Here is a 26,839-nt window from a genome sequence, read left to right as displayed (position 1 = left end):
AAGCTACTTCTCCCTCGAGGAGGTTGAACATAACTCCACATTCCTCATGTGTGCACTGCATATAGTGAAATCCTTTCAAAGAGACCAGGACAGAAAGGGGGTGCAAAAGAGTGTGCAGAACAGAAGCCTGACAGACACGACCTCAGCCAGGTGGCCAAGATCAACATCAACAGAGAAGAGCCATGTTGATAATATGTGCCCTTGATACGATGTGATGAGAATGTTACTTCTCTGTGGTCCTCCCCCCAAAGCCTATCACCCCAGTGCAATGACAGGGAAACACCAGATGAATCCACCTGAGGGACATGGCACAAAATACCTGACCATACGCCTGGAAACTGCCAAGGTCATCGAAAAAGGAAGAAAATGTTACAGCTGAGAGGTCTCTAAGAAGGCATACTTAGTATAATGTAGAAAATGTGACATTAAGAAAATGTCATAGCAAAGAGGTTTCTAAGAAAACATACCAACTAAATGTAATTCCAATGGGATCCCAGAACAGAAAAAGGACAGGTAAAATCTGATGAAATCTGAATAAAGTATGGAATCCACTTAATAATAATGCATCAGTCTTGGTTCATTAATTGTACCAACTGTACCATACTAATGTAAGATGCCAACAGTAAGGGAAACTGAGTGTGGGGTATATGGAAATTCTCTGTACTGTCTTACCAATTTTCCTGTAGACCTTGAACTAGAATAAAATATTCTAGAATAAAAAGTTTTAAAAGAATCATTATAAGGTAGCAAATGACAAGACAGGATGGAATTAACTCATTCATTTAACAAATACTTCTTGAGTACCTATTATATGCTGGACACTTCAATGGGGACTAGAGGTACAGCAATGAACAAAGGAAGAAAGACCCTTGACCTCAAGGAGTTTCTACTAATTTAGGTTCCCTGTTACAGCTTTTCTTCTTGGGAGAGAAATCCCATTGGCACTCCACAGGCAACGTGATCTCCATCACTTCTTGTTAAAAAGGGGGCAAACATGATCCAGGCCACGGTTCAGCAGTGAGAAGTGACTAGAAAGAGACTTTGCATAAGACAGGCTGGGAGCCAGCTGGCATAGCCCACACTTCCCACAGCCTCCCAAACCCCAGAAAACAGCACAGCCCCTGAAGCCCATGTATATGCCCAGGGAGATTCACCCAGTCAAAGAAAGTGGCCTGGGTGAGGTCCCTTTCAGTCACCTGGTCTGATCCCCTTCACATTACAGGGGAGGGAACTGAGACCCAGAAAAAGAAAGCGACTGCTAGTGGTCACAGGGCTCTCTCTCAGTCCACTTTTTGACTTGTTCTCCTCAGAGGCTATGGACATTTATTCTGTTGCTAGAAATCATCCAAACTGAAGGCCACATGTATGTACTTGCTTGACAAGATGTGAACAAAAAAGAATCAGGAAAACTGCATCTGAAATACACATTGACATGGTTTAAATAACAGGTGATAGGAGTTTCCAAACTGATTATGCTCTATAACCAATTGTAGAAACACATGAGATACCACAGAATAAACAGATACTTACTCCCCAACAGGAATAAATTCACTTAAAGGTCACTGTAACTGAAATAAAACCAAGTTACTATGTATTACATTAACTAAGTAACAGTTCACAGGAGAGCTTAAGTGGCAGAGGGGGTGGAATAGGATTGATGCTCCTTTAAAAAATAAAGATAAAAAATAACTCTTGGAGATCGGCCTTGGTAATATTTTTCTGGATATGCCCCCCAGGCAATCCATACAGCCAAATTAAGGGGCTAATAACCAAAGTATATAAAGAACTAATACAACACCACAGCAACAAACCAAATAATCCAATTTTAAAACTGATTGAGGACCTGAATTACATTTTTCCAAAGAAGACATACCAATGGCCAACAGACACATGAAGAGATGCTCAACTTTACTAAGCAGGGAATTGCACATCAAAATCACAAAGACCTACCATCTCACACTGGTCAGAATGGCTGTCTTGCCAATGGGTTTCAGCTGCGGACAAATTCACTATGGATTCAATTTGACCAAAGAAATGATAGAATGTTCGTGGGGTGAGAGGGTTATACCCAACTTTATTTCCATGGTGGCAGGTCAATCACTAAAATCCGTTCACTCAGAGTAAGTCTGCACACAGCAAGCCAGTCTCTGTCTCTGGGCCTCTCTGCCTGCACAGTTGTCCCCCACAGCCATCCTCTGGGCCTCTGTCCTGGGCGCTGCCACCACTCCAGCCTCTGCTCTGCTCTCCTGCAGCCTTGCAGCCCTGCCACCATGTCACCCAGAGCACTGGGTGGGGCTTTTTATATAGAGTCAGTAGCAACGTATTGCCCACACGTGTGTAGTGAGCTAGCCAACCAGGGCCAGGTGAGAATCCAGGCCATAGGAACTTTCATTTTATCCACACTCCACCCCTCCAGGATTCTCTGTCAATCTATGGGCCCTCAATCCTCTGCAATGGTCCCTGTGCAAGAAAGCTGGAGCACTGTAATCAAACTCCACAACACACCATGGGTGGCCTTTATAGTACCCACCTTCTCCAGCCTCTTCAGCAAAGTCTTGCAACTACACAGAACCCATAAGTGGAATTACTGGAAATGGTGTTTCATTTTAATTTTTTTAGGAACCTCCATACTGTTTTCCATACTGGCCACAGCAGTTTACATTCCCTCCAACAGTATGTGAGGGTTCCCTTTACTCCACATCCTTACCAACACTTGTATTTCTTGGCTTGTTGATATTAGCCATTGTGGATAAAATTAAGGTTCCTGTGGCCAGGATTCTCACCTGGCCCTGGTTGGCTATCTCACTACACATGTGTGGGCACTATGTCATTATTGATTCTATATAAAGAGTCCTTCCCAGTGCTCTGGGCAACATGGTGGCACAGCTGCAAGGCTGCAAGAGAGCAGAGCAGAGGCTGGAGTGGTGGCAGCACCCAGGACAGAGACCCAGGGGACAGCTGTGTGGGCAGAGGGGCCCAGAGGCAGAGACTGGCTTGCTGCATGCAGACTCGCTCTGAGTGAAGATTTTAGTCATTGACCTGCCACCATGGAAATAAAACTGGGTATAACCCTCTCACCCCATGAACATTCTATCATTTCTTTGTCACATTGAACCCATAATGAACTTGCCTGAGGCTGAAACCCATTGACAAGACAGTAGGCGACAATCAGCAGGGTTTATTGGTGACCAAGGAGAAAGAACAGGCTGCCCTCATGGGAGGAGTGTTGCAGCGGCTGCACCTGTGGCTGGGGAGACACTCGATGTCCCCCTGTGGACATGTGGTACTGTGAAGTGGGGAGGACTGGGGTCCACCCCAAGAGAAAAAAAATTTGTTGCTGACTGAAATGGCATCACTACGAAGTGCTGTGGAAATGGTAAAGAATGTTGTCGTAGCATGAGATGAAACAGCACGAGGAGGAGCAGCAGCCCGAGAAGGAGCAGCCCGAGAAACAGCAGCACTCGGCTGCCAGGTGCCATGGGGCAGGTGAAGGTTGTAGTGGAGCCGTCAGCCCCAGAAATGGAGGAGCAGAGGTTTGATGAACAGATGGGGGTGGAGGCCCCTCCTCCGTTGAGACCCCACCTGGCTGAAAGCTGGTGGAAAGCCAGAAGGACTGGCAACCGCGGGTGCTTTCAGGTGAGGAGCAGCACCCCCCTCAGGTTGTGGAGCACTCCATGCTCTGCTTCTGTCCTCAGGCTCAAGCACAAAAGAAAATATGGTCTGCTTCTCGAAGGAAGAATTCAAAGGGCCTCGTGAAGGTCGCGAGGACCCAGGTGTGGGTTGGTTTGAAAAGGCAGGAGCAGACAGAAAGAAATTGTACTGGAGCTGTGGCGACAACTGAGACCAGAGCAGTGGTTCCGGCTGCTGAGGACAAAGCAGAAGGCAGAGATAAAACACTGACTTGAAAAGATATATGCACCCATATGCTTCTCACAGCATTATTTACAATAGCCCAGATATAGAACCAACCTAAGTGCCCATTGATAGATGAATGGATAAAAAAGATGTGGTACATACACCCTGGAATATGACTTGGCCATAAAAAATGAAATCTTGCCATTTGCAACAATATGGATGGACCTAGAGGGTATTATACTAAGTGAAATAAGTCAGAGAAACAAATACCATATGATTTCACTTACATGTGTAATTTTAAAAACAAAACAAATGAACAAACAAATAACAGAAACAGACTAAAAAATACAGAGCACAAACTTGTTTCATGTTGGGGAATAGTTGAAATAGGTGGAGATTAAGAGGTGCAATCTTCTAGTTATAAAATAAGTCACAGGGATAAAATATACAGCATAGGAAATATGATCAATAATATAGTAACTTTGTATGGTGACAGATGGTAACTCATTGTGGTGAGCACTGAATCACTGTTTTGTACACCTGAAATTTACATGTTATATATCAACTATACTTCATTTAAAAATTAAAAAATTAAATAAAAATTAAAAATAAGACCAATAACAAAAACATAAAAACTTCAGAGTAACACCAGATTAATGCTTAGGTAAAACAGAATCAGAGAGTGGACCTATAGACTTAAGAGCTTATCTGTGCAGATAACAAGCAAAATCCAGGCATCAATAACCACGCTATTCTGAAGAAACTCTTTTAGGGCTGTCAGCAGCATCCTAAAGATGCCACCTAGGGTATCAGTTTTAGAGGCAGCTCACTGTTTCAACAATGCCAGCCCATTCTGCACAAAGCTAGACTGTGACAGACAACACACTCGGGGCAAATTACTTTTGAAACTGAGTTTTCATTCTTTCTGTTAAGGATTGTTTTTAAACAACCATCAGGCCAGAAGATGCTTCCATGTTTCATGGGGGAGGGGGGATACAGTCGGTACATTTAAGGTGGAATTTTAATGAAAAGATAATGAAAAAGAATGAAAAACTGAATTATTAGCTTAACCTCTAACATTAAGCTAAGTATTCCATGCCCTGGGCAGCACAGTAAGACCACCTGGAGAGCTTTAACCCTCTGTCGTCCTGGGCGCCTACCAGGCCGGTTACATGAGCATCTCTGGGGTGGGGCTGCGGCTCAGTGTGTCCTAAAGCTCCCCAGGTGATTCCATTGTGCAGCCCTGTTAGGAATTCACTGCTCTACAGGGAGTCTGTCTCAATTTTCAATATCAAATACTTTTAGTTCAAGCCAGATAAACTAAGAAGGCATTTTAGGAGTATAAGACCTGAAATGTCACCCAACTGAATACAGAACTAGAAGTTTTAACAGTTTGTCTTTTAGAGTCAAACATACCCATATTTCTTTGACGTCCCTTCTCTTCTTCAGATATTCCACAGCAGAGGCAAGTACCTCTCAAGGTTCAAATGTTTTTTCCTCAATACACTTATGGCGAGTGTGAGGTACACACTAAAAATAAGAAATCTCATCCCCACTCTTCCACTCTCTTTGGTTGGCCTTTCAAAATAGAAAGATAAGGACTAACTTCCCTTAAATGTTTCAAAACAAGATGATTAAAATGTATCTTTGGATAAACAACCATGAAACTCGAAGAGGCATTTCCTTTACTTTTTAACAGTCAGGGACTCAGCGTCCACCATGGCAATAACTGCACGGGTTCTGACTCTGCCAAAGGGCTCCGTGAAATAACATTTCAGGAGCGCTGCGCCCTGCGGGCGTTCCGGGCCCCGGAGAGTTTGCGCCCCTTCTCCCTTTTGGGCGGCCGCCTGCTGAGTTGTAGGAGCGCAGCTTTTTTCCGGGATGTGAACTCTCTCTAATTATATAGATTCATGACAATCTGCCCAGCCTAGTTGGAGGAGGTTATCCCACCCTGACAGGAACCTCAATAAACAACAATAAAAAGACAGCTTTAATCATCCCTAAGGCTTGAAATTTCTCCCAAGGAAAACATCAGGGGCGGTGGCTAGATTACTGGGCTTCTAAGAAAAGGGTCACTCTCTTTCCAAGAGACAGGATTAAATCTTTACGGCAGTCGTGAAAATTATAAACCTCCTAGCCCGCAAATGTTATTTAATTTAGTTTCTTTATCTCCAGAAGATATTCAGGGAGTAAAGGGAATGAAACCACCCGCCTGATGCAAATACGGATTTACCCACCCCACATCCGTCCTAAGACTAATACTTGGCTTCCAGGGGGTGATTGTGTGTTAACTGGTATAGAATGTGTGTGAATACCATCTGGCAGTACGAAGGAAGCACTCACACACGATACAGCACTGATGAATCTCAAAAACATTACGCTCAGGGGAAGAAGCCATATATCGTACCATCCCATTGCTGTGAAATGCCCATGAGAAGCGCATCTACAGAGACGGGAAGCCGATCCGCGCTGCCTAGGGCTGAGGGTGGGAACGACGGCCACCCGCCGGACGCGATCCTTTCGGTGGCGACGGGAAGGTCCTAACACTGGGCTGTGGCGCTGGTTGTACGGCTCTGGAAACTCACCAACAACCATGGAATTGTACACTTGAAATGGAAGGATTTTATGGCATTAAATGATTGGTGACTGAACCTAAGTGAAATCCTATTATTTGGACTACATAAAGCTGAAAAACAAAAACCAAACCACGACGTCGTGTCACCTCCTCTGGGTCTGCGGGAGATTCCTGAGCTGCCACGCAGGTCACTTGTCTGTCACACTCCCTATGAATTCCGCGCTTTCTGCCATTTCCACCTGTAAAAAGTCATTAGGGTGGGAGGAGTGGGAACCCAGCACCGAACCCGAGAGTCTGCGCAGTCACAGCAGGCGCCAGGGCAGGGAATTCGGGCGGCAACCGAGCATGCATCCCCTGATCTAGGGAAGAGGCAGCTGTGGCGAGGGCTCCGGGCCTCCTCAAGCGCGACCCTACCCGGCACGAGGAAGGAGCCCGCGGGAAAGCTCCGGCTCCCGCAGACCAAGTCGGAGGGCTGCAGCGCTAAGGTCCACGGAGTAACCCATCAGCGGACCGGGTTTCCCGCAGGCACCCAGGTTGCTTTTACTTTAGAAGTAGGAACTCTCCCAACGGAAGCACCAAGTCGGGGAGTTTTGCTCTGGGGCCGGGTGGACGGGTGGACCAGCAGCTCCCGGAGTCGCGGCGGGCCTCCTCCCAGCCCGGTGCGCCGGGCGGCTCGGCGCGGACGCGGCCCGTTGGGCAGCCCCCACCCCGCGGGGCGCAGCTCCAGCCCGCGCGCCGGGCGCTGTTGGCTCGGTCTTACCCCGCGCGTCCCCGCCCCGTTCTCGTCGCAGCCCCAGGACTCCCACCGCGGCCTCGCGCCTCCGCAGGTGGCCGGGCCGCGCGCCGCGGGCGGAGGCGGCGGGGTGGCGGAGGGGCGGAGGGGCGGAGCGCCCGGGCCTTTATAGCGGCGGCGGGAGCTCCGCGCCCGCACTCCACGCAGCCGGGCGGTCCCGACTCTGGTGGATCCCCGGGCATCTGGCTCCTTTCCGTGTCTGTCTCCACGTTGCCCCCGCGGGCCCGGTCCCGACTTGCACACCGATCTGGGTTTGGCTCGGTCTACAGCCGGGACGTCGCCTCCAGGCGAGAGGGGCGCCCGCTCAGGGGCAGTGGTCTCTCGGTCTCCTCGCTCGCTAGCGGTGCACCGTCTCTGGGGCGGGCGGGCGCGGTGTGTGCGGAGCCTCGCCTGCGTTCTCCCTCTCTCGCAGGTCTGAGCAGCCAGCCCCTCGACTACCATGTCTGCAGCCTGGATCCCCGTTCTCTACCTCGGTGGGTACGCGCCCCTCCCCGCCGCCTTCCCCTCCGACGCGGGGAGGAGGCTGGAGCCAGCCTTCGTGCTGCCCTCTCTTTGCAGGTGTCTGTCTGCTGCTGCCGGAGCCCGCGGGCAGCGAGGGAGCCGGTGAGCTGCGGGGTCCCGGGTCGGCAGGGCTGGGCTCCGGCCAGGCGGTGGGAGGAGCAGCGGGCCGGCGGGTAGAAGCGCCCTCGGATCGAGCCCGAACTGTGGCCCGGGGACCGGGCGGAGGGCGCGAAGGTTGGAGCGGCTGCCTGGCGCACCTGCATCCCTTCGTAGTGCTGAGCTCCTCTGGCTTACCCAGTCCTCCCCGGCGAGGGGTCCCCTGGGGGCCTGAGGGGACGTTCTTCCCGCGGCGAGGGGGAGGTCGTTCCCACCCTCACCCCACCCCCGAAGGGAGCCGCAGCGGAGGAAGGTCGAGGCAGGGGTATTCGTGAGCCCCACGGAGGGGCACGGGTTCTGCGGCGCTGGGGGTCAGGGAGAAGCCTCCAGACCGACTTCGAGCTGGCGGAGAAACAGAAAGACAGAAACGCAAGAGAGCTTTACGTCGCCGTCCCACTTTGACCCCCTGGTTCTGTTTCCAAGAGTGACCCCCAGGAAGAGCAGCGTTTGTGTGCCCATTTCATAGTCGAGAGAGTCTATAGAGTTTGTTCGACAGAAGTCCAAGTTACGGGTGTGTGGCTTAGTGTGTTTTCTATGATATAAAAGGCAAATTTCCAAAATCCATTCTGTTTTCCTTGAAACAAGAAATGAGGGTCAGTATCCGGGGCCATATTCACGCCCACTTCAACCCCCACACTCGCTGAAGTCGGTGCTGGCAGCTAAAGGCCGCGCCTCTAACGCCACCGAAAATGGGCAGAAGGATTAAGGCTGTTTGATAACAGATATGAGGCTCATAGGTATGAGGATACTGTTCTTGTTAAGGATTTTACCTTCCGCAGCAGTCTAGGGTGTTTCAGAGCCAAGGAATCACCTATTGTACCTGGCATGTACTAGAGTCAGCCCAACACAGGGGGCTCTTAGAAGAGAGTCCTCCCTCGTTAGAAGCAGGCTGCTTGCTGCGGCAGTACGGCCAGACAGCATGACTCTGTACCGGGGGAAAAGTTTGTGTTTTGTTTTAAGTTAACATCTGTTTCAAAAATGTTTGGATACTATTCACAGTAAATTGACGAATTAATAAGTTGTATCATGTTACCTTGTTACATGTTGCCAAGGGGCTTGTCTCTACCAAACATCTATTGTAGTAAAAACTTTCATTAGTATTTGAGTTGACCATGTAAAACTTAAGAATATTAGCAGTGCTTTCTAAAAATACATTCATTACCTGATACATCTTTCTGGACAGATCCAGAGCAGAAATAACCAGGTTCAATTCAGATAAAAGTACTTTATTTTGAAGGGACTAGCTTCCCTGTTTCCTGTCCTATAGGAGATACGGAATGTTCCTTGGACTGTGTAACCTGGGGCAAATTAACCCCATGACTGTAATTTCTTAATCTGTAAAATGAATGGTCCAGCTAAATGACATTCTATAAAGTGAAGCTTAAATCAAGGTGTCATTTTTAGGCACTGCATTTGGAGGAAAACTGGTATAAATGGTCCTCTAAAGCAAAGGACAACTTATGTTTGTGCATGTCTTTGAAAAATGTTCCTCACAGGCTTAATCCGGAAGTAATGTCTTCACTTCAGGCAACTATGTACACAGTTGTCATCAGAATTGATATGTTTCTATTTCTAAAATGAATGGATAGATGGCAAATGAGTAATTTTTCTAGTTCTGATATATATCCATTGATGTATTTTCAAACTGGTAAGAACTGAGAAAATTCTTTTATTAGACTTTATAGGGACTGAGGACTAGATTAAATTGAAAAAATGATTTTTGGCTTGCTAAAATCTGGAATGGTGTGGAACAGTACACAAATTAATAGTCTTAAGAAGAAGTATAGAAATTTAGGGAAGTTAAACTTCAATCTCATATCCTAGTTCCCCAACCACCACCACTCACCTAAAAGTCCTAAAAATGATTATTACATTTCCCTGTTTCTCTTCAGTTCCCATTGCTATCACCTGCTTTACTAGAGGCCTGGACATCAGAAAAGAGAAAGCAGATGTCCTTTGCCCAGGGGACTGCCCTCCTGAGGAATTCTCTGTGTTTGGGAACGCAGTATATGCCTCTGTATCGAGCATCTGTGGTGCTGCTGTCCACGGGTAAGCCCAAGAATGCCAAGGAGAGAGAACTGCAAGCATGATTATTGCTTCCTTAGCCATCTGGACCTCCCCACCACCTGCCAAACACACACATCTTTTCTTTCCTTTGGTGCTAATTTTGGCCATCATAAATGGGTACATTTTAAAGATTTTCCTGGATGTTTTTAAAACACCAAGTACACAAAGTTGACAAAAGGTGAATTGCATCATTTCTTGAAAGCTAACACATTCCTAATCCTGTAATTCATTACTGAGTTTTTACATGTGGCAGCCATTGTCTTGCCTTCCATGACACATCTATCACTGTATAAAGTAAGTACAAGTGTGCTCCATTATACAGATGAGATTAAACTGCACTCAGACAGTTGCCAGGTATTTGCCCAAAGTCACCATTGTTAGGAAGTGCCAGAGCTGGGACCAAAAGCCCAGGTCTGCGCAGGAGCCCATATTCATCACCACTCTCCTGTCCTACAGGAGAATGGTCAGTGTGATGAAGTCCAAAGACATGTAAAATACCTCAGAAAACTAAGAAACTTGTTTAGTGCTCTTAACTCTGAATCTTTGACCTGTAGGGAACAAGATATACTGTAAGTATGTTCTTATCAACATTTAAGAAATTCGCAGCACAAAACCATTTCCCCAGGCAGGGTTTGTAACCATGTAAGCGAGTTTCTAAAAAGGCTGGCAGCATGGCTTCCCCAGTGAACTATTTTCAGCCCCTGAAAAGCCCTGTTAACCTTCTCTGTTGTTACTCTTGTGCTACAGGGGAGTAATGAGCCTCTCAGGGGGACCTGTGCGAATCTATAGCCTACCAGGCAGAGAAAACTATTCCTCAGTAGTTGCCAACGGCATCCAGTCTCAAATGCTTTCCAGATGGTCTGCATCTTTCACAGTGACCAGTAGGTACAGTTACATTGTTCTTACTTTTGTGTAACTATTGCCTCCCCACAAAAAAAAAAAGTTTTCTGCTTTTCTCAGCCCAACTTCTTTGACTCTGATGGAAAAACTTGTGGTAAAGACCGAAAGGGTCAACTATTGGTTAGTCAGGGGGCCCCAGGGGCTGAGGACCCATTCAAGCTAAACTTGGGTGATTGGGGCAAGAATAATCTTGCTGTCAGAAGATGACAAGAGAAACTTGCATTGTCTGCAATCAGAATGCCCTGACATTTACCAAATAATACTAAATGAAAAAAAAAGTGAATGAATGTGAATTCATTTTTTGGTGATCCTTTTAAAATAAAATAGGTAAGACTATGTTTTGGTTCTTTGAAACTAGCATGCAGCAATTACCCCTGCAAATGCCATCAGTCTATTTATTATCCTCTAGAACACTAAATTAAATTTATTATGTATGCTTTGATGGCAAAGAAAGAAGAGATAGTCTTCTCTTTATTTTTTATTTCTATTTTTTATTAAGTTATCATTGAAATACCCTCTTATTAAGGTTTCACAAGAAAAACAATGTGGTTACTACATTCACCCATATTATCAAGTCCTCTCCCATACCCCATTGCAGTCAACTGCCCATCAGCATAGTAAAATGCCACAGAGTCCCTACTTGTCTTCTCTGTGCTACACTGTCTTCCCCGTGACCCCACACAGATCATGTGCTCTAATCATAATATCCCTCAATCCCCTTCTAGCTCCCTCCCCACCCATCCTCCCCCACCCCTCCCCTTTGGTAACTGCTAGTCCCTTCTTGGAGTCTGTGAGTCTGCTGCTATTTTGTTCCTTCAGTTTTGCTTTGTTGTTTTACTCTGCAAATGTCTTCTATTTATTTTTAACAGAAGGCAGAAGTGGTACCCAGGAAGCCACAGGCCGAGCAGTGTCCACAGCACACCCCCCAACAGGTATGCAATATGGAACCTATCTCTTATCTCCTAGCCTGGCTCAGCATTTGGAAGGTATAAATATATGTGTTGTTGATAGAAACTTTCTTAAAAATTTTTGATGTTAAAGAAATACAAAGCAAATATCTTAAATTTACTGGTATATTACATAGGTATATTTCAAATTCCCTATTGTGCTTGTTTTCAAGTATAAACTCTGCTATCAAACATTCTCTTGAAATCCTACCATTTCTCCCTGATTTGATAAACTATGTCTACAAACTAGTCAAAGTAGCATAAACTTTCTATTTGCAATTATCATATGAATAAAAAGAATTAGTATGTGTCTTTTAAAAGAAATAACCAGGGAACTCCTTTTCTAAGACTGTAGCAATTTTAAAGTCAGAGAAATTAAGAGCATTAGAATCTGAGTGTCCAGTCCTGCCTCAACTGTCGAGTCTGGGAAATCAAAGTTCTGGATGGGAAGCATATCAAATATGCACGCCTGCCTCAGGACTGGCTTGTTTCCTTTGTTGGAGCATTGCTTCCTCAGTCCAGAAAGTTATGGGGAAATTAATTTTCCAAAAAAAGTCTTTTCAAGAATGACACTCATCATGAGCTGCTCCCTATGTGGGCTTCTTGCCATGGAACTGTCTTCCTTTTGCTAATGCCAAGTGCTTCCTTTGTTACAGGGAAACGACTAAAGAAAACACCTGAGAAGAAAGCTGGCAACAAAGGTAAAAGTGCACATATTCACTTGGGAAAAGAGCATTCTCCCTCCCTCCATCCCTCCTCTTGAAACCACTAATGGAAAGACCTGTTTGGGTGTTCACAGACTGTAAAGCAGACATTGCATTTCTCATCGATGGAAGTTTTAATATTGGGCAGCGCCGATTTAATCTGCAGAAGAATTTTGTTGGAAAAGTGGCTCTAATGTTGGGGATTGGAACAGAAGGACCACACGTGGGCCTTGTTCAAACCAGGTACTGACCTTGTTAAAAATGGGAGAAGACTTGAGTGATGTCTTAATTGATGGCAAATGATCTCTCCTTTTAGTGGTACATTCATCACAGTACAAAAAGTCTTGTTGCTCATACGAATTACCTTTGCATATCTCCTCTGCTCAATTTTTAATTTCTCTTTGCTGAAGGAAGCAGCAGTGATATGTCTATTCCTCCTTCCTATTCTGTCATTATTCTTTTAAACTCTTTCCATATTTCTTCATTTGGAGATATGAAGCTTGACCTTTTATTTTACTCATCTAAAAATAATATTTACTGATGGCTTTTAAGATATTACAATATGCTCCTTATAGAATGGTTGAAGACATATAAAGCACAAAGAAATTTCCCAAATATATCCCCCAGAGACAATCACTGTAAAATGTTTTATTTCTTCTCAGTGTTTTAAGAAAATATGTGACTAAACATATGTGTGTATTTTTTCCAAAAACTCAAGACTAGAAAAATGTCTTACATTCTGTTTCTTCATCCTTTGGTATTCTGCACATTTTATCATATCACAAATATTCTTCAGAAAATGATATTTCATTATGTTCCTTTGCATGATTATTTAACCATACTTCTATTGTTTTTCACCATTACACATCACACTGTGATGAACAGCCTTATGTCATCTTTGCGCCATCTCTGATTAGTTCATTAGGCTAGATTTCTAGAAGTGAGATTGGGTCAAAGGGTTCTAACATTTCTAAGGCTTCTGATATAAAGAATTAAATTACTTTTTAGAAAGTTGATCCAGTTTAAACTGCTATCAGCAGGGTGTGAGGATGTTACCACTACTATTATAAATATTAACTTATATTTCTTTTTTTGTCATTTTTAAAATAATTTTTTATAATTAGTTCTGAACTTAGAATATTTTAGTGTAAGAATTAAACTGTTTTCTACATAGTTTAACCATTTGTCCCACACCTTTATAAAAAAGTGAACTTCTTATTCCATTGATTTGTGGCATCAATTTTATTACAAGTTTTATTAAAAGAAGCAAGTCTGCTTCTTTGGTCCATATGTTCTTATTAGATCTTTTCTAAAATGCTTTGACTTTGTTGCTTTATTGTACATTTTAACATCCCATAGGGCAAATTCCCCTCAGTACTTTTCTTCTCTGTTATTTTTATCCAATTCTTTTTCCAGATGAAATCTACACTTACTTTGTACAGAGTAAATACAAAGATTTGCATAAAGACTAGCTTCCTGGTTTATAGTTTTTAGAAAGAACATTAAAATAGATAAACTCTATCAGGAGTTTAAAATTAAGCAAAGTAACAATATATCATTAAGGATGCAAAAATAAGACTAAATCTCATAAATCATTTTTTTGGATAGAAAAATGACCATAGAAGTCAAAAGGTTATCAACCCTTGAAATCTGATTTTATGACCTAACATTTCACCAAGTATACAGAAATTGTACCACCAGGTATGCAGAAAAAGTCAGTGCTATACTTGCCCCTCAAAAATCTTGACTTAATGGCAACTGACAATGCTAAGATCTTAAAATTTTGCACTTATGAAATACTGCCTTACCTCAGAACTAGGCACAACAAACTGTGCTTTTTTTACTCAACATGGTCTTTAATGAACAGAGTAATTAAAAAAGTGAACTGAAATTCTTTTACTATAAAATACAGAAAATCCAAATCTCTTACAATATAATTTTAAGATTGGCAAGTGAAAATATCTTTATTATAGGAAAAATTCAATATTGTAATAATTTCTAATTTGTTCCCTTAGAACTTTTCTCATTTTTTAAAATGTTGGCCTTAGTGTCACTGAAATGGCCTCTTCTGACCAGAGGCCTGGGTTAATAGATCTAGACTATTCATTGCTCCTAGGGCCCCCACTGGGGCCTCACACCCAGCTGCCTTCCTACTATCTGGTACCCAACTCTGCAGATTTCCGTGAAGCCCAGCGCCAGGAGCCAAGCCTGGTTCAAGTGTCTCATTTAGCTTAGGCATGGACTTCAGAGCCAGACAAACCTGAATTTAAGATTTGGCTATGTTTTCTTGGGCAAATTATCTAAATTCTCTAAGCCTCAGTTTCTTCATTTATATAATAAGGATAGTTTCTACCTTGTAGAGTTATGATTGAGATTATACATGCAATATGTATCTATTACCTAGAATGTAACCCTCAAGGTAGCAATTATTTTTGTTATGTTTCTTAAAGATTCCTAAAAATTCAAGTAAGGATGCAATGCCTTAGTTGACTGTATACTGTGGGATTAAGAAAGAAACTTGGGCATTGTCCAATTAAAGACTTTTTTTAAAGGTATATGATGTTGCTTGTTTGTTTTACCTTTCCAATTTTCCCTGGATAACATTTTTTCATTTTTCCACTTAGTGAACATCCCAAAATAGAATTTTACTTGAAAAACTTTACATCAGCCAAAGATGTTTTGTTTGCCATAAAGGAAGTAGGTTTCAGAGGGGGTAATTCCAATACAGGTGAGTATATTGTGGCACCTGGGATGTGATGCAGGAGAGGGTTATTGATGATTAAACATGTAAAACAGCATTATGCCATTTTATATAAGCAGATGTGAAAACCTTCCTCGTGGTACTAAAATCTTGGCTAGTTCTGCACTTGATCACCTGCAATATTCAATTTATAATGGAAAACATATCAAAGGGTTAATTGATATTGCCTATTTTAGGAAAAGCATTGTGATTAAAATCCTTACATTGGTTTGGGCAAGATGTCACTTTAGAGAAGTACTTGTTTAGAATGTTAAAAAAAGCAAAAATCAACAGACTTATCTAATGAGTGCAGACATGGCAGAAATGACTAGAGTATCACTGTGGACCCTCTGGAGGGAGACTTCTTGTGAGTCCTTCGAGGTACTAATCAATCACAGTGGGGTTAGACAGGAGCACAGGTAAAGTAGTGGGAGTCAGTTTTGTGTTTCTGACTGGTGATTGATGTAAGAAAGGAAATGTGAGGCTTCTGGGAGGTGATGGGGGAAGTAATGTGGGCTGTGAAGACAAAAAATAGGCCTGATAATTAAGCTTTCCCATCTAATACATCTATTATAAATCAAGTTCAGTATATGTTAACTTCATAAACTTGGTGGCATCAAGTTGGTACAGGGAAATAGAAATGTTATTTGAGCAGTGGTGCTGTTCCATTTTGTTTCTTTTTCAAACCTAGGGAAGGCCTTGAAGCATACTGCCCAGAAATTCTTCACGGCAGACACTGGAGTGAGAAAAGGGATCCCCAAAGTGGTGGTGGTGTTTATTGATGGCTGGCCTTCTGATGACATCGAGGAAGCAGGCATTGTGGCCAGAGAGTTTGGTGTCAATGTATTTATAGTTTCTGTGGCCAAGCCTATTCCTGAAGAACTGGGGATGGTTCAGGATGTTGCGTTTGTTGACAAGGTAAGGAGGTGAGGAGTGTCTTCTATGAACAGAAGTGATTCAACTTTGGACCCCAAGGCATAGTGCTGACTGGCCCATATCTGGACTAACTTTAGGAAACTACTTTTGATCTCTTTGGACATCTTTTATGTCTCTCCCATCAGGCTGTCTGTCGGAGTAATGGCTTCTTCTCTTACCACATGCCCAACTGGTTTGGCACCACAAAGTATGTAAAGCCTCTGGTACAGAAGCTCTGCACTCACGAGCAAATGATGTGCAGCAAGACCTGTTATAACTCAGTGAACATTGCGTTTCTAATCGATGGCTCCAGCAGTGTAGGAGACAGTAATTTTCGCCTTATGCTTGAATTCGTTTCTAACATAGCCAAGACTTTTGAAATCTCAGACATTGGTGCCAAGATATCTGCTGTACAGTTCACCTATGATCAGCGCACAGAATTCAGTTTTACTGACTACAGCACCAAAGAGAATGTCCTGGCCGCCCTCAGAAACATTCGCTACATGAGTGGTGGAACAGCTACTGGGGACGCCATCACCTTCACGATCGGAAACGTGTTTGGTCCCATGCGGAACAGCCCCAACAGGAACTTCCTGGTGATCGTCACAGACGGGCAGTCCTACGATGACGTCAGAGGCCCTGCTGCGGCCGCGCACGATGCAGGTAAGGGCCTTGCCCTTTGGGAAGGGAACTGAGGAGGGTGTTGAGTGAATTTTAGGAGTAAATATAAACTTAAACATTTATTTTGTTGAACAGGCACCTACAGTGTGTCAGTCATTGTTCTAAGAGCTTTATCCAGTATTAACTGACTTAATTGTCAAAGCAGCCTCACTAATCTCATTTTACAGATCAGGAAACAAACTTCCCCCCTAAATCACAAAGCCAGTGTGGTTAGGCCAATATTCAAACCCAGGGAGTCTGGCAGAGTCCACACTCCTCTAACACTGTACTGTTGGAAGAATTGCTGTGAGAACTCTCATGTGTCAAAGAAATGTTAACAGGTGCCTGCCTCCCTTGGGCTGGCTTGGAATCTATCCCCCCGAGTCACAGCTTGCAGCAATTTACTGTGAACATTTGATCATTTGTGCCCTCCCGCCCATTTTTTTGGTATTTTTCAGTCTGGCATGAGTTTTCTAATCAGGTCACCAGTACTTTAATCCTCTTCCATCTAAGCTTCCTTTTTAGTGACTTTTTTCTTAAGATAATGAAAACACACGGTTATAAAAAGGGTTTTTTTTCCTGTACCCCAACCTTAATATTACTTTTGGCAACAGCAGCTAGTTCCTGAAGACATTATGTGAGATCAAATAGGCCATCAAAAACTTCCCTTTCCTGGGATAAAACTTAATGGAATCCAATATTTAAAAAAAATATATCGCTAACTTGGGAGGGGGGAATTAGCAGCCTTGCATTTTCCTATACTCTTCTTCACTGCCTTTTCCCTACTTAATCCCTAAAGATTTCATCTATCTTCCTTTTATACAATTAGCACCTGTTAATGCATTTATGTACTTACATATTGAGTTTTTAAGTAGGACAGAATTGATACATTTTACTAAGTAGGACAGAAAAGTTATATCTTGGCTTATTTTTATACATCTGGCTTATTTCATACATCAGCAGCTAAGCCTATGTTGAAAACCTGTTTGCCATCATACTCTTTTAAAAAATGCTAATTTATGGATAACAGGATTGGACTCAGGCTAAAGCTAAATAAACTATATTAATTCAAAAATATTTTCCTTATATGACTAGTTCAACTGTAGGAAGTTGGGCCACACTATTTCCATGAAAGTTATTTGGTAATAGCAAAGAAAACAGGGTAGACTTCCAGGGCTTGGTCACATTTTTTTCTTTTTAAAACTAGAATTATATACTGGGCCTGAGCTAACAATCTAAGCTTGAATGCAGAGCTAGAAGTGAGAATTGAGGGAAAGGAAAAATTTTGACTTTTTCTCTTTTGCCAGAGTTTAGATTGGCTGGTGGTGATAAATCAGGTTGTTTCAAGCAGCTTTTATAGCACCTAGTTGTTTTATTTGTATCTTCAGTGCTTAGAACTCAGCACCGTATACCACTAGAAGGGTAATGAAGGCTTGGATTGGGGCTAGGGATGTGGAGTAACTATTTCAGAAACTCAAAATATAAGGGTAATTTCACTCAGTAGATGGTAGTCTACAGAATCTGTTCAGTCAGTACTTCTACAGTTGTTATTGAGGTGAATGAAGCTAATGTAATACCACCCCAACCAAGACATACAGTTGGGAGTAAAAGCCTTTTTATAGCTCAAGGGAATGCAGATGGAATGCCTCAAAGCAACTGGAAGAAACTATACCAGCTTCATAGACATTTCTCTTTGGCTATTTTTATCACCAGAACATTTTTTGCTTTGGGATTAAAGGCTGACGATTTCTTATAAGTCATTTTGCCCATGTAATATAAAGACTGAAATGGAAGAAAGTTATCAATTATTCAGAGGACTAGTCACAATTCCTCAGTTAACCTAAGTCTTAGAAAACTTCCCCAATTTATGTATCCCAACTTTTGTACCATTCTTTCTTGCTGTTGTACTGGCTATGACTACAGTATAATCATTAATTGATCATAGCAGGCAGCCTGTATGCTAGTCTCAGAAGGGAAGTTTCCACCTTTTCTGTAAGTATGCCTGCTGTAGGGTTTGGTTTGGTATTTTTTGGTTTTGTTTTATCAGGTTAGGGTGTCCGTTTCCCTTTACTTTTAGCTTAATATCTTCTATCATGAATGGATATTCAACTTTATCACATGTCTTTTTCTAAGTCAAAGATCTTATGATTTGTTTAGCGGGTAAACTACACTTATCCCAAAGCTTCTGGGTTTGACCAACCTGTTAGTCATTCTCATCACAATGACTACTAAAACTTACCTAGCTATTTGGTACAGACTTAATTCAGACATTGCTAGGCAGTTTCCTCTGCAACTATGTACTAATTTATGAAAAATATATACATGTATTTTTATATTTAAGCTATAACTTGGTTTGAATTCACTTAAAAATATTTCATTGTAGGTGTCACCATCTTCTCTGTTGGTGTGGCTTGGGCACCTCTGGATGACCTGAAAGATATGGCCTCTAAACCAAAGGAGTCACATGCTTTCTTCACAAGAGAGTTCACAGGATTAGAACCAATTGTGTCTGATGTAATCAGAGGCATCTGTAGAGATTTCTTAGAATCCCAGCAATAATGGTGACATTTTGACAACTGAAAGAAAAAGTGCAATTATATAATGTTTAAGTTGCTTTCTGTAATACTGAAATACTATATAGCATACAGAACTATTACATTAAAGATGCTGACAGCTGTTTTAAACAAGTATTCGTTGAAAGCTACTACTTTATAATTACACGTTAGAATTCATTGTTAAACATTCTGTGGAGGCTTCATGGTAATAATGACCCTTACAAAGTCAAGAAAGAGGAGGCGGTATGGATTAAAATCTTAATTGAGTTCTACCCATGCACACTAAATGTACAAATTCCATAGCTCAATAAAAGAATCTGACACTTAGGACCAAAACACCATTCCTTCTCTAATCATTCTCTATTAAGTATGGAAGGAAAATGAAGAGAAAAATAGTAAACAGCTCTTCAACTTAGTTCAAATATATTTTGACCCAAGTAGATGTCAAATCAAGTTAATATACTAAAAACTGATGAAATGGAAGGGAATTAGGTATCAAGCTTCTTTTGTAGTGTATTTTTATAGTAACATAACTAAAATATCACATTGAATAAAATAGGGTTACCTGGCATTTTTCTATTTATCTTAATTTTATATGTTTATAGATATATTTGGATTGTACTCTAAAAAGTCATCCGTGTACTGGTACATTTTTACTTACCATTTAATAAACACCTAACTTTAAAAAAAAAACACATGCTTCAAATAACTGCGGGGCGGGGGGACATTATAGTTTAACTATGTAAGCAATAAAACTGCTAGTGACTTATTCTAAGCTGCCTTCCTTTTATTATTCCAAGTGTCTCTCCCTAAGACACGGTATAAATTCTACATTCACTACTTCATGTGGAAAGACCCAATCTGAATTTTTTCTTAAAATCATGCAATAAGACCTTGTCTTTCATTCACCTACTTATGAATGCTTCCTTTCCGGGCATCACACACAGTGACTACCAGATTCAATGGCAGTAGATACTTTTGGTTACTTGGTTCAACAAAAATGCTTTCTAAGTAACATTTTTACTTGAACATGCTTGTGATATTGGTTCCTAAGAAAAGTGATCACAACTCCCTTAATGTAACTATCATTACCTCACCAAGAACTTCCCTTCAGTGGTGCTGTTATCCGTCCTATTTTCTCTAAAAACAGCACCTGTATACCCCATCTCCTTTCACACACACACTAATCCTATCTGACATGATGGTGGTAACTGATTGAAATATTACATATATACTCCAGTACATCTTCTAGGTTAACAGTTTTATGACCTGTGTAAAAGAAATTTAAGGACTGTATATAGAGAGGCAGAACTGAATTGCCTTCAATATTAAGGGAACATTTGGCACACAGGAGTATGAGAAGAGAATAATAAACTGCCACTCACCCTTATAAAAAAAAAAAGCTGCAGATGACTGACTCATGCAACAAGAATTTTCATTTAATTAAACGAAAAGGAGTTTGACATGATTTCCCCCAACAAATAGACCACAAATTGTCAGCTGAAACTACCTCTCCTTAAAAAATTCAACTTACATGAAAACCCAGCCTCTAATTACTAGTGCTCTTAAAAATACATTTTTTTTCATTTATAAAGGACACGATTTTGATTCGTCTGAGGCAGCCAGGGAGGCTCATACTTTGACTTAAAGAGCAGCAAGAAAGCAGAAATGAGCACTTTATTAGGTTAATATCAATTATTTTGGGTAAGTAAACATAAAACAAAGGGTTAACAAAAGAATATGGAGTAAGATTTCTAAAACAATGTCATTCAACTTTAGCAGGCATACCTATTTCAAAAATGCCAGCCCATTTATAACCTTAACATGTTAAATGAGATACTGGTCTTCGGTGGATAATTTACTTTGAAATATAAGTACACGAATAAAATATGAAAAAGGGAGAATATGATTACTGTGAAAGCCAACACATTAAAGTTCATATATAAAAATATTCTTTAACATTACATTACATATAAGCACCAATTTATAGTCCAATCTAATTTCCTGTAAGTCACAAATGGAAGCACACAAATAAAAATTAGACATTCTTTTTGCATCCTTTCAGTATCTTCCACATGTTTAATATTGTAGAGAAAAAAACACAACCAAGGTAGGTAGGAGAAAAATAAACATATATACTAATTTTTATTCATTTCAGTTTTAATACATTCCAAAAGAGGTGAATGTTTATGCATTGCCATGATGATAATCACATTTAAGTTAAACAGTAATGCACTGGTTTGGAATAGCTGCCAGAAATACTAGCTTTGGAAAGTTTCTTTTTAATTACTTTTTAAAAAACATAGGAGAAAGAGAAAATTACCCCTTTAATTTGTTCATTAAGTTAAATCTTCAGAAAACCAAAAAACTAGTATTTTCTGAAAAATTTGTTTCATTCACAATGACTAAAACTGCCACTTGGATTTTTATGTAAAATAACAAAAATTCTCAATGTACACACAGCATAAAAAAATTTCTTTTTTTTGCAGCAAACAATTTTGCCACCTAAGTTTTCTAACTCTAATTCACTTGCAATTACCTTCAAAGGTTATTTACCTTGTTGAAGGAACAGTTTCATAATATTAATACTTAACATTTGTAAGGACAACTTTTAATTAACGAATAAAGCAATTTATTCTCTGTTGAACTTTTTTGTGGAAACAAGTATGGGCAGACAGGAATGACAACACTATTAAATGAAATTCAGATTTAATAAAGTAATAGGATGTCTAAGGAAATAACTTAAAATTGCATCTCTGAATCTTTTCGGTTATTTCAAATTATCTTATTTCAATAGAAGATTTTTTTAAATACCCAAATGGGATGAAATACTTTAAAAGGCATTCTTAATAGTGTTAACTGATCTAATCATATTAGAGTATCAATAGCAGTACAAAATTTAAAAGAACAGCATAAAAATTAAAGACTCACTGAGAAATCATCTCCATTTCCTATTTTAATGATGGAGAGTCAAGTATTGCACTTTATATTTATTCAACACAAAATAATGTAGCCAACAGTAACATACAGGTACACAATTTAATATTTATTATATGCATTTTATATACATTATTTTTCAACAGATGTACGTTTGCTATGTGGTACAATAAAAATTTGCTGATTCATAGTTTGTAAAACAAAACCTTACAAAACTCATCAAAACTTGCAAACTGATCAGAAAATTTTTTTGGGAAGACTAGAAAAAATACTTTATTGTCTTAATCATGCATTACACAAACAAAATCTTTAGTTACACCATAAAATTAAGCACATCTGAAAAAATAAAACAGGGATAACCGGTCCAAACACAGATTTCTGTAACCTGATTCAACTATTTTTGTATCCTGTTTGTAACGCAAATAAAATTTTACTCCAAATATTTTTAAACAAAGTATTTTTGTTTGGAATCATGGTAAACCAAGATATGTAATGGGGGGAATCTCCCTGGTTTGTAACTCAAACTATAAAATATTCCATTTTTAGTCTATTTTAGACTATTTAAAGAGTCCCAAAATAGATATACAGGTTCCTTTAGCACATTAATAAAAGGATATAAAGGCCAAAAGAAAGTGAAATAAATAATAGGCTATTAGCAAGATGGATAATCCTTGATAAATAAACTTGTAAATACAGTAAGATGTACAAAATATCACATAGTGATAGGATGCCAAGATTAGTTTTTAAGAATTCATTTGGAGTATTAAACCCCACTGTTTTATCTTAATACATGTAATAGTCCTTGGTTTACAAAGACAATTACGTGATGATGAAGGTGATGTAGCATCTTTATGGAAGGACTTAGCTGAGCTGTATTAGGCAAAAGAAGGAACAAGTGTGGCTACATGGCAGCGGGTCAGTGAGATCTCTGTGTTTTAGGGTTGTTAATGCAGAAAAACTTCAATACAATCTTGAGCACTGTTGTGACAGGCTAAATATATAAAAAGACTTATAAAAACTAGAATTTTATCCAAACATTTTATGCAACTAATGCTAAAATATTTTAAGTTAAATTTTCTTTCTTTTTTTTAAAGCAAAATAAGTTTAAAAGGGTATCTGTGGCATTCAACTGATAAACAGAAGATCACTAAGAGATGAAAAAAAAAGCTACTCTTGGAGCTCACTTCCCCCAACAAGAGCACCACATTCCTAACCCTAAGGCAGCACACAGAGTCCAAAATAGAAGTCTTTTTTGTAAGATTAGATTCCACATTGGCTTAAAGATACCTAAAAAACAGACATACACTCAGTTCTATCCAGTACAAATAATGGAGTCCTCTTTTTGTCCCATGAAATATAGTAAGTTACAATTAAATTAATGAGCCCGACATTAAGATGTGATTTCCACCAATTTATGCTTGCCCCAAAGAGCCTTCACCAGGCAGATCGCATGTAGTGTCGTATCAGTAACCTTTTTGATGGCAGTGATGCAGACCCTCTTTCTCTTCAAGCAAATCTGTTGTTATAATGTCGAGTTTTTGTTGGTTCACACAAATACTTTGGAAAGGGCATCAGCCCCTGCACTGGCAATATATGCTTTCGATGGATGGAAAGCAACATCATAAATTGATTCATCTAATTTCTTCCTATGTGCTGTTATTTCCTGCACACATGTCTTGCTGTCCAAATTCCACAATCTAATAGAACAGTCATGGCCTGTAAATGAACAAATAAAGTATGTCATCGAGCAACAATTCTCTTATAAATATGTGGCAGTACAGAAGTTCAGACTTACTTCCAGACATCAAATAGATTCCATTAGGATCTACTGCTAGACTTGTAACAGCATCCAAATGAGCCACCATAGAATGGATCATTTTACCTAAACAAAACACAACACAGAATACTAAGTTTTCACAAAGTTACTGACATGAGAGACCAGAAACCATAAATAATACAGCACTAATATAAAATATATAATCACTCTAGCAATATTTTAAACAGTGATAAAATTCACCTAGCAAAAAATTTACCATTTTAACCATTTGAGAAGGTATAATCTAGTGGCTTTTTTTTTGTATCATTAATATAAAATCACACGAGGAACACTGTAATTACTAGATTCCCCCCATTATCAAGTCCCCACCACATACCCCATTACAGTCACTGTCCATCAGCATAGTAAGATGCTACAGTCACTACTTGTCTTCTCTGTGCTATACTGCCTTTCCCGTGACCCCCTATGTTATGTGTACTAATCGTAATGCCCCTTATTCCCCTTCTCTCTCCCTTCCCACCTACCCTCTCCAGTAACCTTTCCCTTTGGTAACTGCTAGTCCATTCTTGGGTTCTGTGAGTCTGCTGCTGTTTTTTTCCTTCAGTTTTTGCTTTGTTGTTATATTCCACAGATGAGTGAAATCATTTGGTCCTTGTCTTTCTCCTCCTGGCTTATTTCACTGAGCATAATACCCTCTAGCTCCATCCCTGTTGTTGCAAATGGTAGGATTTGTTTTCTTCTCATGGCTGAGTAATATTCCATTGTGTATATGTACCACACCTTCTTTATCCATTCATCTACCGAAAGACACTTAGGTTGCTTCCATTTCTTGGCTATTGTAAATAGTGCTGCAATAAACATAGGGTTTCATATGTCTTTCTGAAACTGGGATCCTACATTCTTAGGGTAAATTCCTAGGAGTGGAATTCCTGGGTCAAATGCTATCTCTATTTTAAGTTTCTTTAAGGAACCTCCATACTGCTTAGCACAATGGTTGAACTAGTTCACATTGCCACCAGCAGTGTAGGAGGGTTCCCCTTTGTTCATATCCTTGCCAGCATTTGTTCCTAGTCTTTTCAATGCTGGCCATCCTAACTGGTGTGAGGTGATATCTCATTTTGGTTTTAATTTGCATTTCCCTGATAATTAGCGATGTGGAGCATCTTTTCATGTGCCTGTTGGCCACCTGAATTTCTTCTTTGGAGATATGTGTCTTCATATCCTCCACCCATTTTTAGTAGGGTTATTTGCTTTTTGGGTGTTGAGGCGTGTGAATTCTTTATGTATTTTGGATGTTACCCCTTGTCAGATATGTCACTTACAAATATATTTTCCCAAACTGTAGGATGCCTTTTTGTTCTGCTGATGGTGTCCTTTGCTGTACAGAAGCTTTTAAGCATGATGTAGTCCCATTTGTTCATTTTTTATTTTGTTTCTCTTGCCTGAGGAGAGGCATTCATGAAAAAGTTGCTCATGTTTATATTCAGATTTTTGCCTATTTTTTCTTCTAAGAGTTTTATGGCTTCATGACTTATACTCAGGTCTTTGATCCATTTTCAGTTTATTTTTGTGTATGGGGTTAGACAAAAATCCAGTTTCATTCTCTTGCATGTACCTGTCCAGTTTTGCCAACAACAGTTGTTGAAGAGACTGTCATTTCCCCAAGTGTATATATATCATTGGCTCCTTTATCATATATTAATTGACCATTTATGCTTGGGTTTATATCTGGGCTCTCTAGTCTGTTCCATTGGTCTATGGGTCTGTTCTTGTGCCAGTACCAAACTGTCTTGATTACTGTGGCTTTGAAGTAGAGCTTGAAGTTGGGGAGCATAATCCCCCCAGCTTTATTTTTCCTTCTCAAGATTGCTTTGGCTATTCAAGATCTTTTGTGGTTTCATATCAATTTTAGAACTATTTGCTCTAGTTCACTGAGGAATACTGTTGGTATTTTGATAGGGATTGCATTGTATCTGTAGATTGCTTTTGGCAGGATGGCCATTTTGACAATATTAATTCTTCCGACCCATGAGCATGGGATGTTTTCATTTATTGATATCTTCTTTAATTTCTCTCATGAGTGTCTTGTAGTTTTCAGAGTACAGGTCTTTCACTTCCTGGATTAGGTTTATTCCTAGGTATTTCCTGATTTCTCTTTCTACTAGTTCATTGTTAGTGTATAGGAATGCAACATATTTTTGTGTATTAATTTTGTACCCTGCAACTTTGCTGAATTCAGGTATTAGTTCTAGTAGTTTTGGAGTGGATTCTTTAAGGTTTTTTTAATGTACAGTATTATGTTATCTGCAAACAGGGACAGTTAAACTTCTTCCTTGCCAATCTGGATGCCTTTTATTTTTTTGTGTTGTCTGCTTGTTGTGAGTAGAACCTCAAGAACTATGTTGAATGAAAGTGGGGAGAGTGGGCATCCTTGTCTTGTTCCTGATCTTAAAGTTCTCAGCTTCTTGATGTTAAGTATAATGTTGGTTGTGGGTTTGTCATATATGGCCTTTATTATGTTGAGGTATTTGCCCTCTAAACCCATTTTGTTGAGAGTTTTTATCATGAATGGATGTTGAATTTTGTTGAATGCTTTTCAGCATCTATGGAGATTATTATGTGGTTTCTGTCCTTCTTTTTATTGATGTGGTGGATGATGATGGATTTTTTATGTTGTACCATCCTTGCATCCCTGGGATGAATTCCACTATATCATGGTGTATGATCCTCTTGATTTATTTGAATTTGGTTTGCTCA

The 26,839-nt window shown here is 40.4% G+C and overlaps 2 protein-coding genes across 4 annotated transcripts in view; one reads left to right on the top strand and one right to left on the bottom strand.

Annotated features, from left to right (window-relative positions):
- The first annotated feature begins 7,357 nt into the window (after positions 1–7,357).
- On the top strand, positions 7,358–20,884 carry COCH (cochlin). Its single transcript, XM_017643918.3, has 11 exons — positions 7,358–7,696; positions 7,782–7,826; positions 9,773–9,929; positions 10,695–10,828; positions 11,717–11,779; positions 12,451–12,495; positions 12,594–12,741; positions 15,123–15,226; positions 15,930–16,156; positions 16,300–16,816; positions 19,197–20,884. Exons 1-11 carry the CDS (start codon positions 7,663–7,665, stop codon positions 19,370–19,372), a joined length of 1,650 nt encoding a protein of 549 aa, XP_017499407.1. The 5' UTR covers positions 7,358–7,662; the 3' UTR covers positions 19,373–20,884.
- A 1,509-nt stretch (positions 20,885–22,393) lies between these two features.
- Positions 22,394–26,839, bottom strand: part of STRN3 (striatin 3) — a 122,079-nt gene continuing 117,633 nt past the window's right edge. For all 3 annotated transcript variants that reach the window (XM_073211413.1, XM_073211411.1, XM_073211412.1), the window contains 2 exons: positions 24,101–24,187; positions 22,394–24,021 (listed from right to left, as the gene is read on the bottom strand). In XM_073211413.1, coding sequence (XP_073067514.1) covers positions 23,852–24,021; positions 24,101–24,187 — 257 coding nt within the window. In that variant the 3' untranslated portion in view covers positions 22,394–23,851. The remainder of the gene's footprint in view (positions 24,022–24,100; positions 24,188–26,839) is intronic.

Source organism: Manis javanica, chromosome 8 (genome assembly GCF_040802235.1).
Source record: "Manis javanica isolate MJ-LG chromosome 8, MJ_LKY, whole genome shotgun sequence".
NCBI classification, from domain to species: domain Eukaryota; kingdom Metazoa; phylum Chordata; class Mammalia; order Pholidota; family Manidae; genus Manis; species Manis javanica.
Note: the sequence above shows the minus strand (reverse complement) of the source record. Positions and strands in the feature narration are given on the sequence as shown.

Bases quoted from the DNA above. Each gene is read 5' to 3' on its own strand.
- COCH (XM_017643918.3), top strand. From the start codon at position 7,663: ATGTCTGCAGCCTGGATCCCCGTTCTCTACCTCG. The intron at 12,496-12,593 runs GTAAAAGTGCAC...GGGTGTTCACAG, and splicing joins GAAGAAAGCTGGCAACAAAG to ACTGTAAAGCAGACATTGCA. The intron at 12,742-15,122 runs GTACTGACCTTG...TTTTCCACTTAG, and splicing joins GTGGGCCTTGTTCAAACCAG to TGAACATCCCAAAATAGAAT.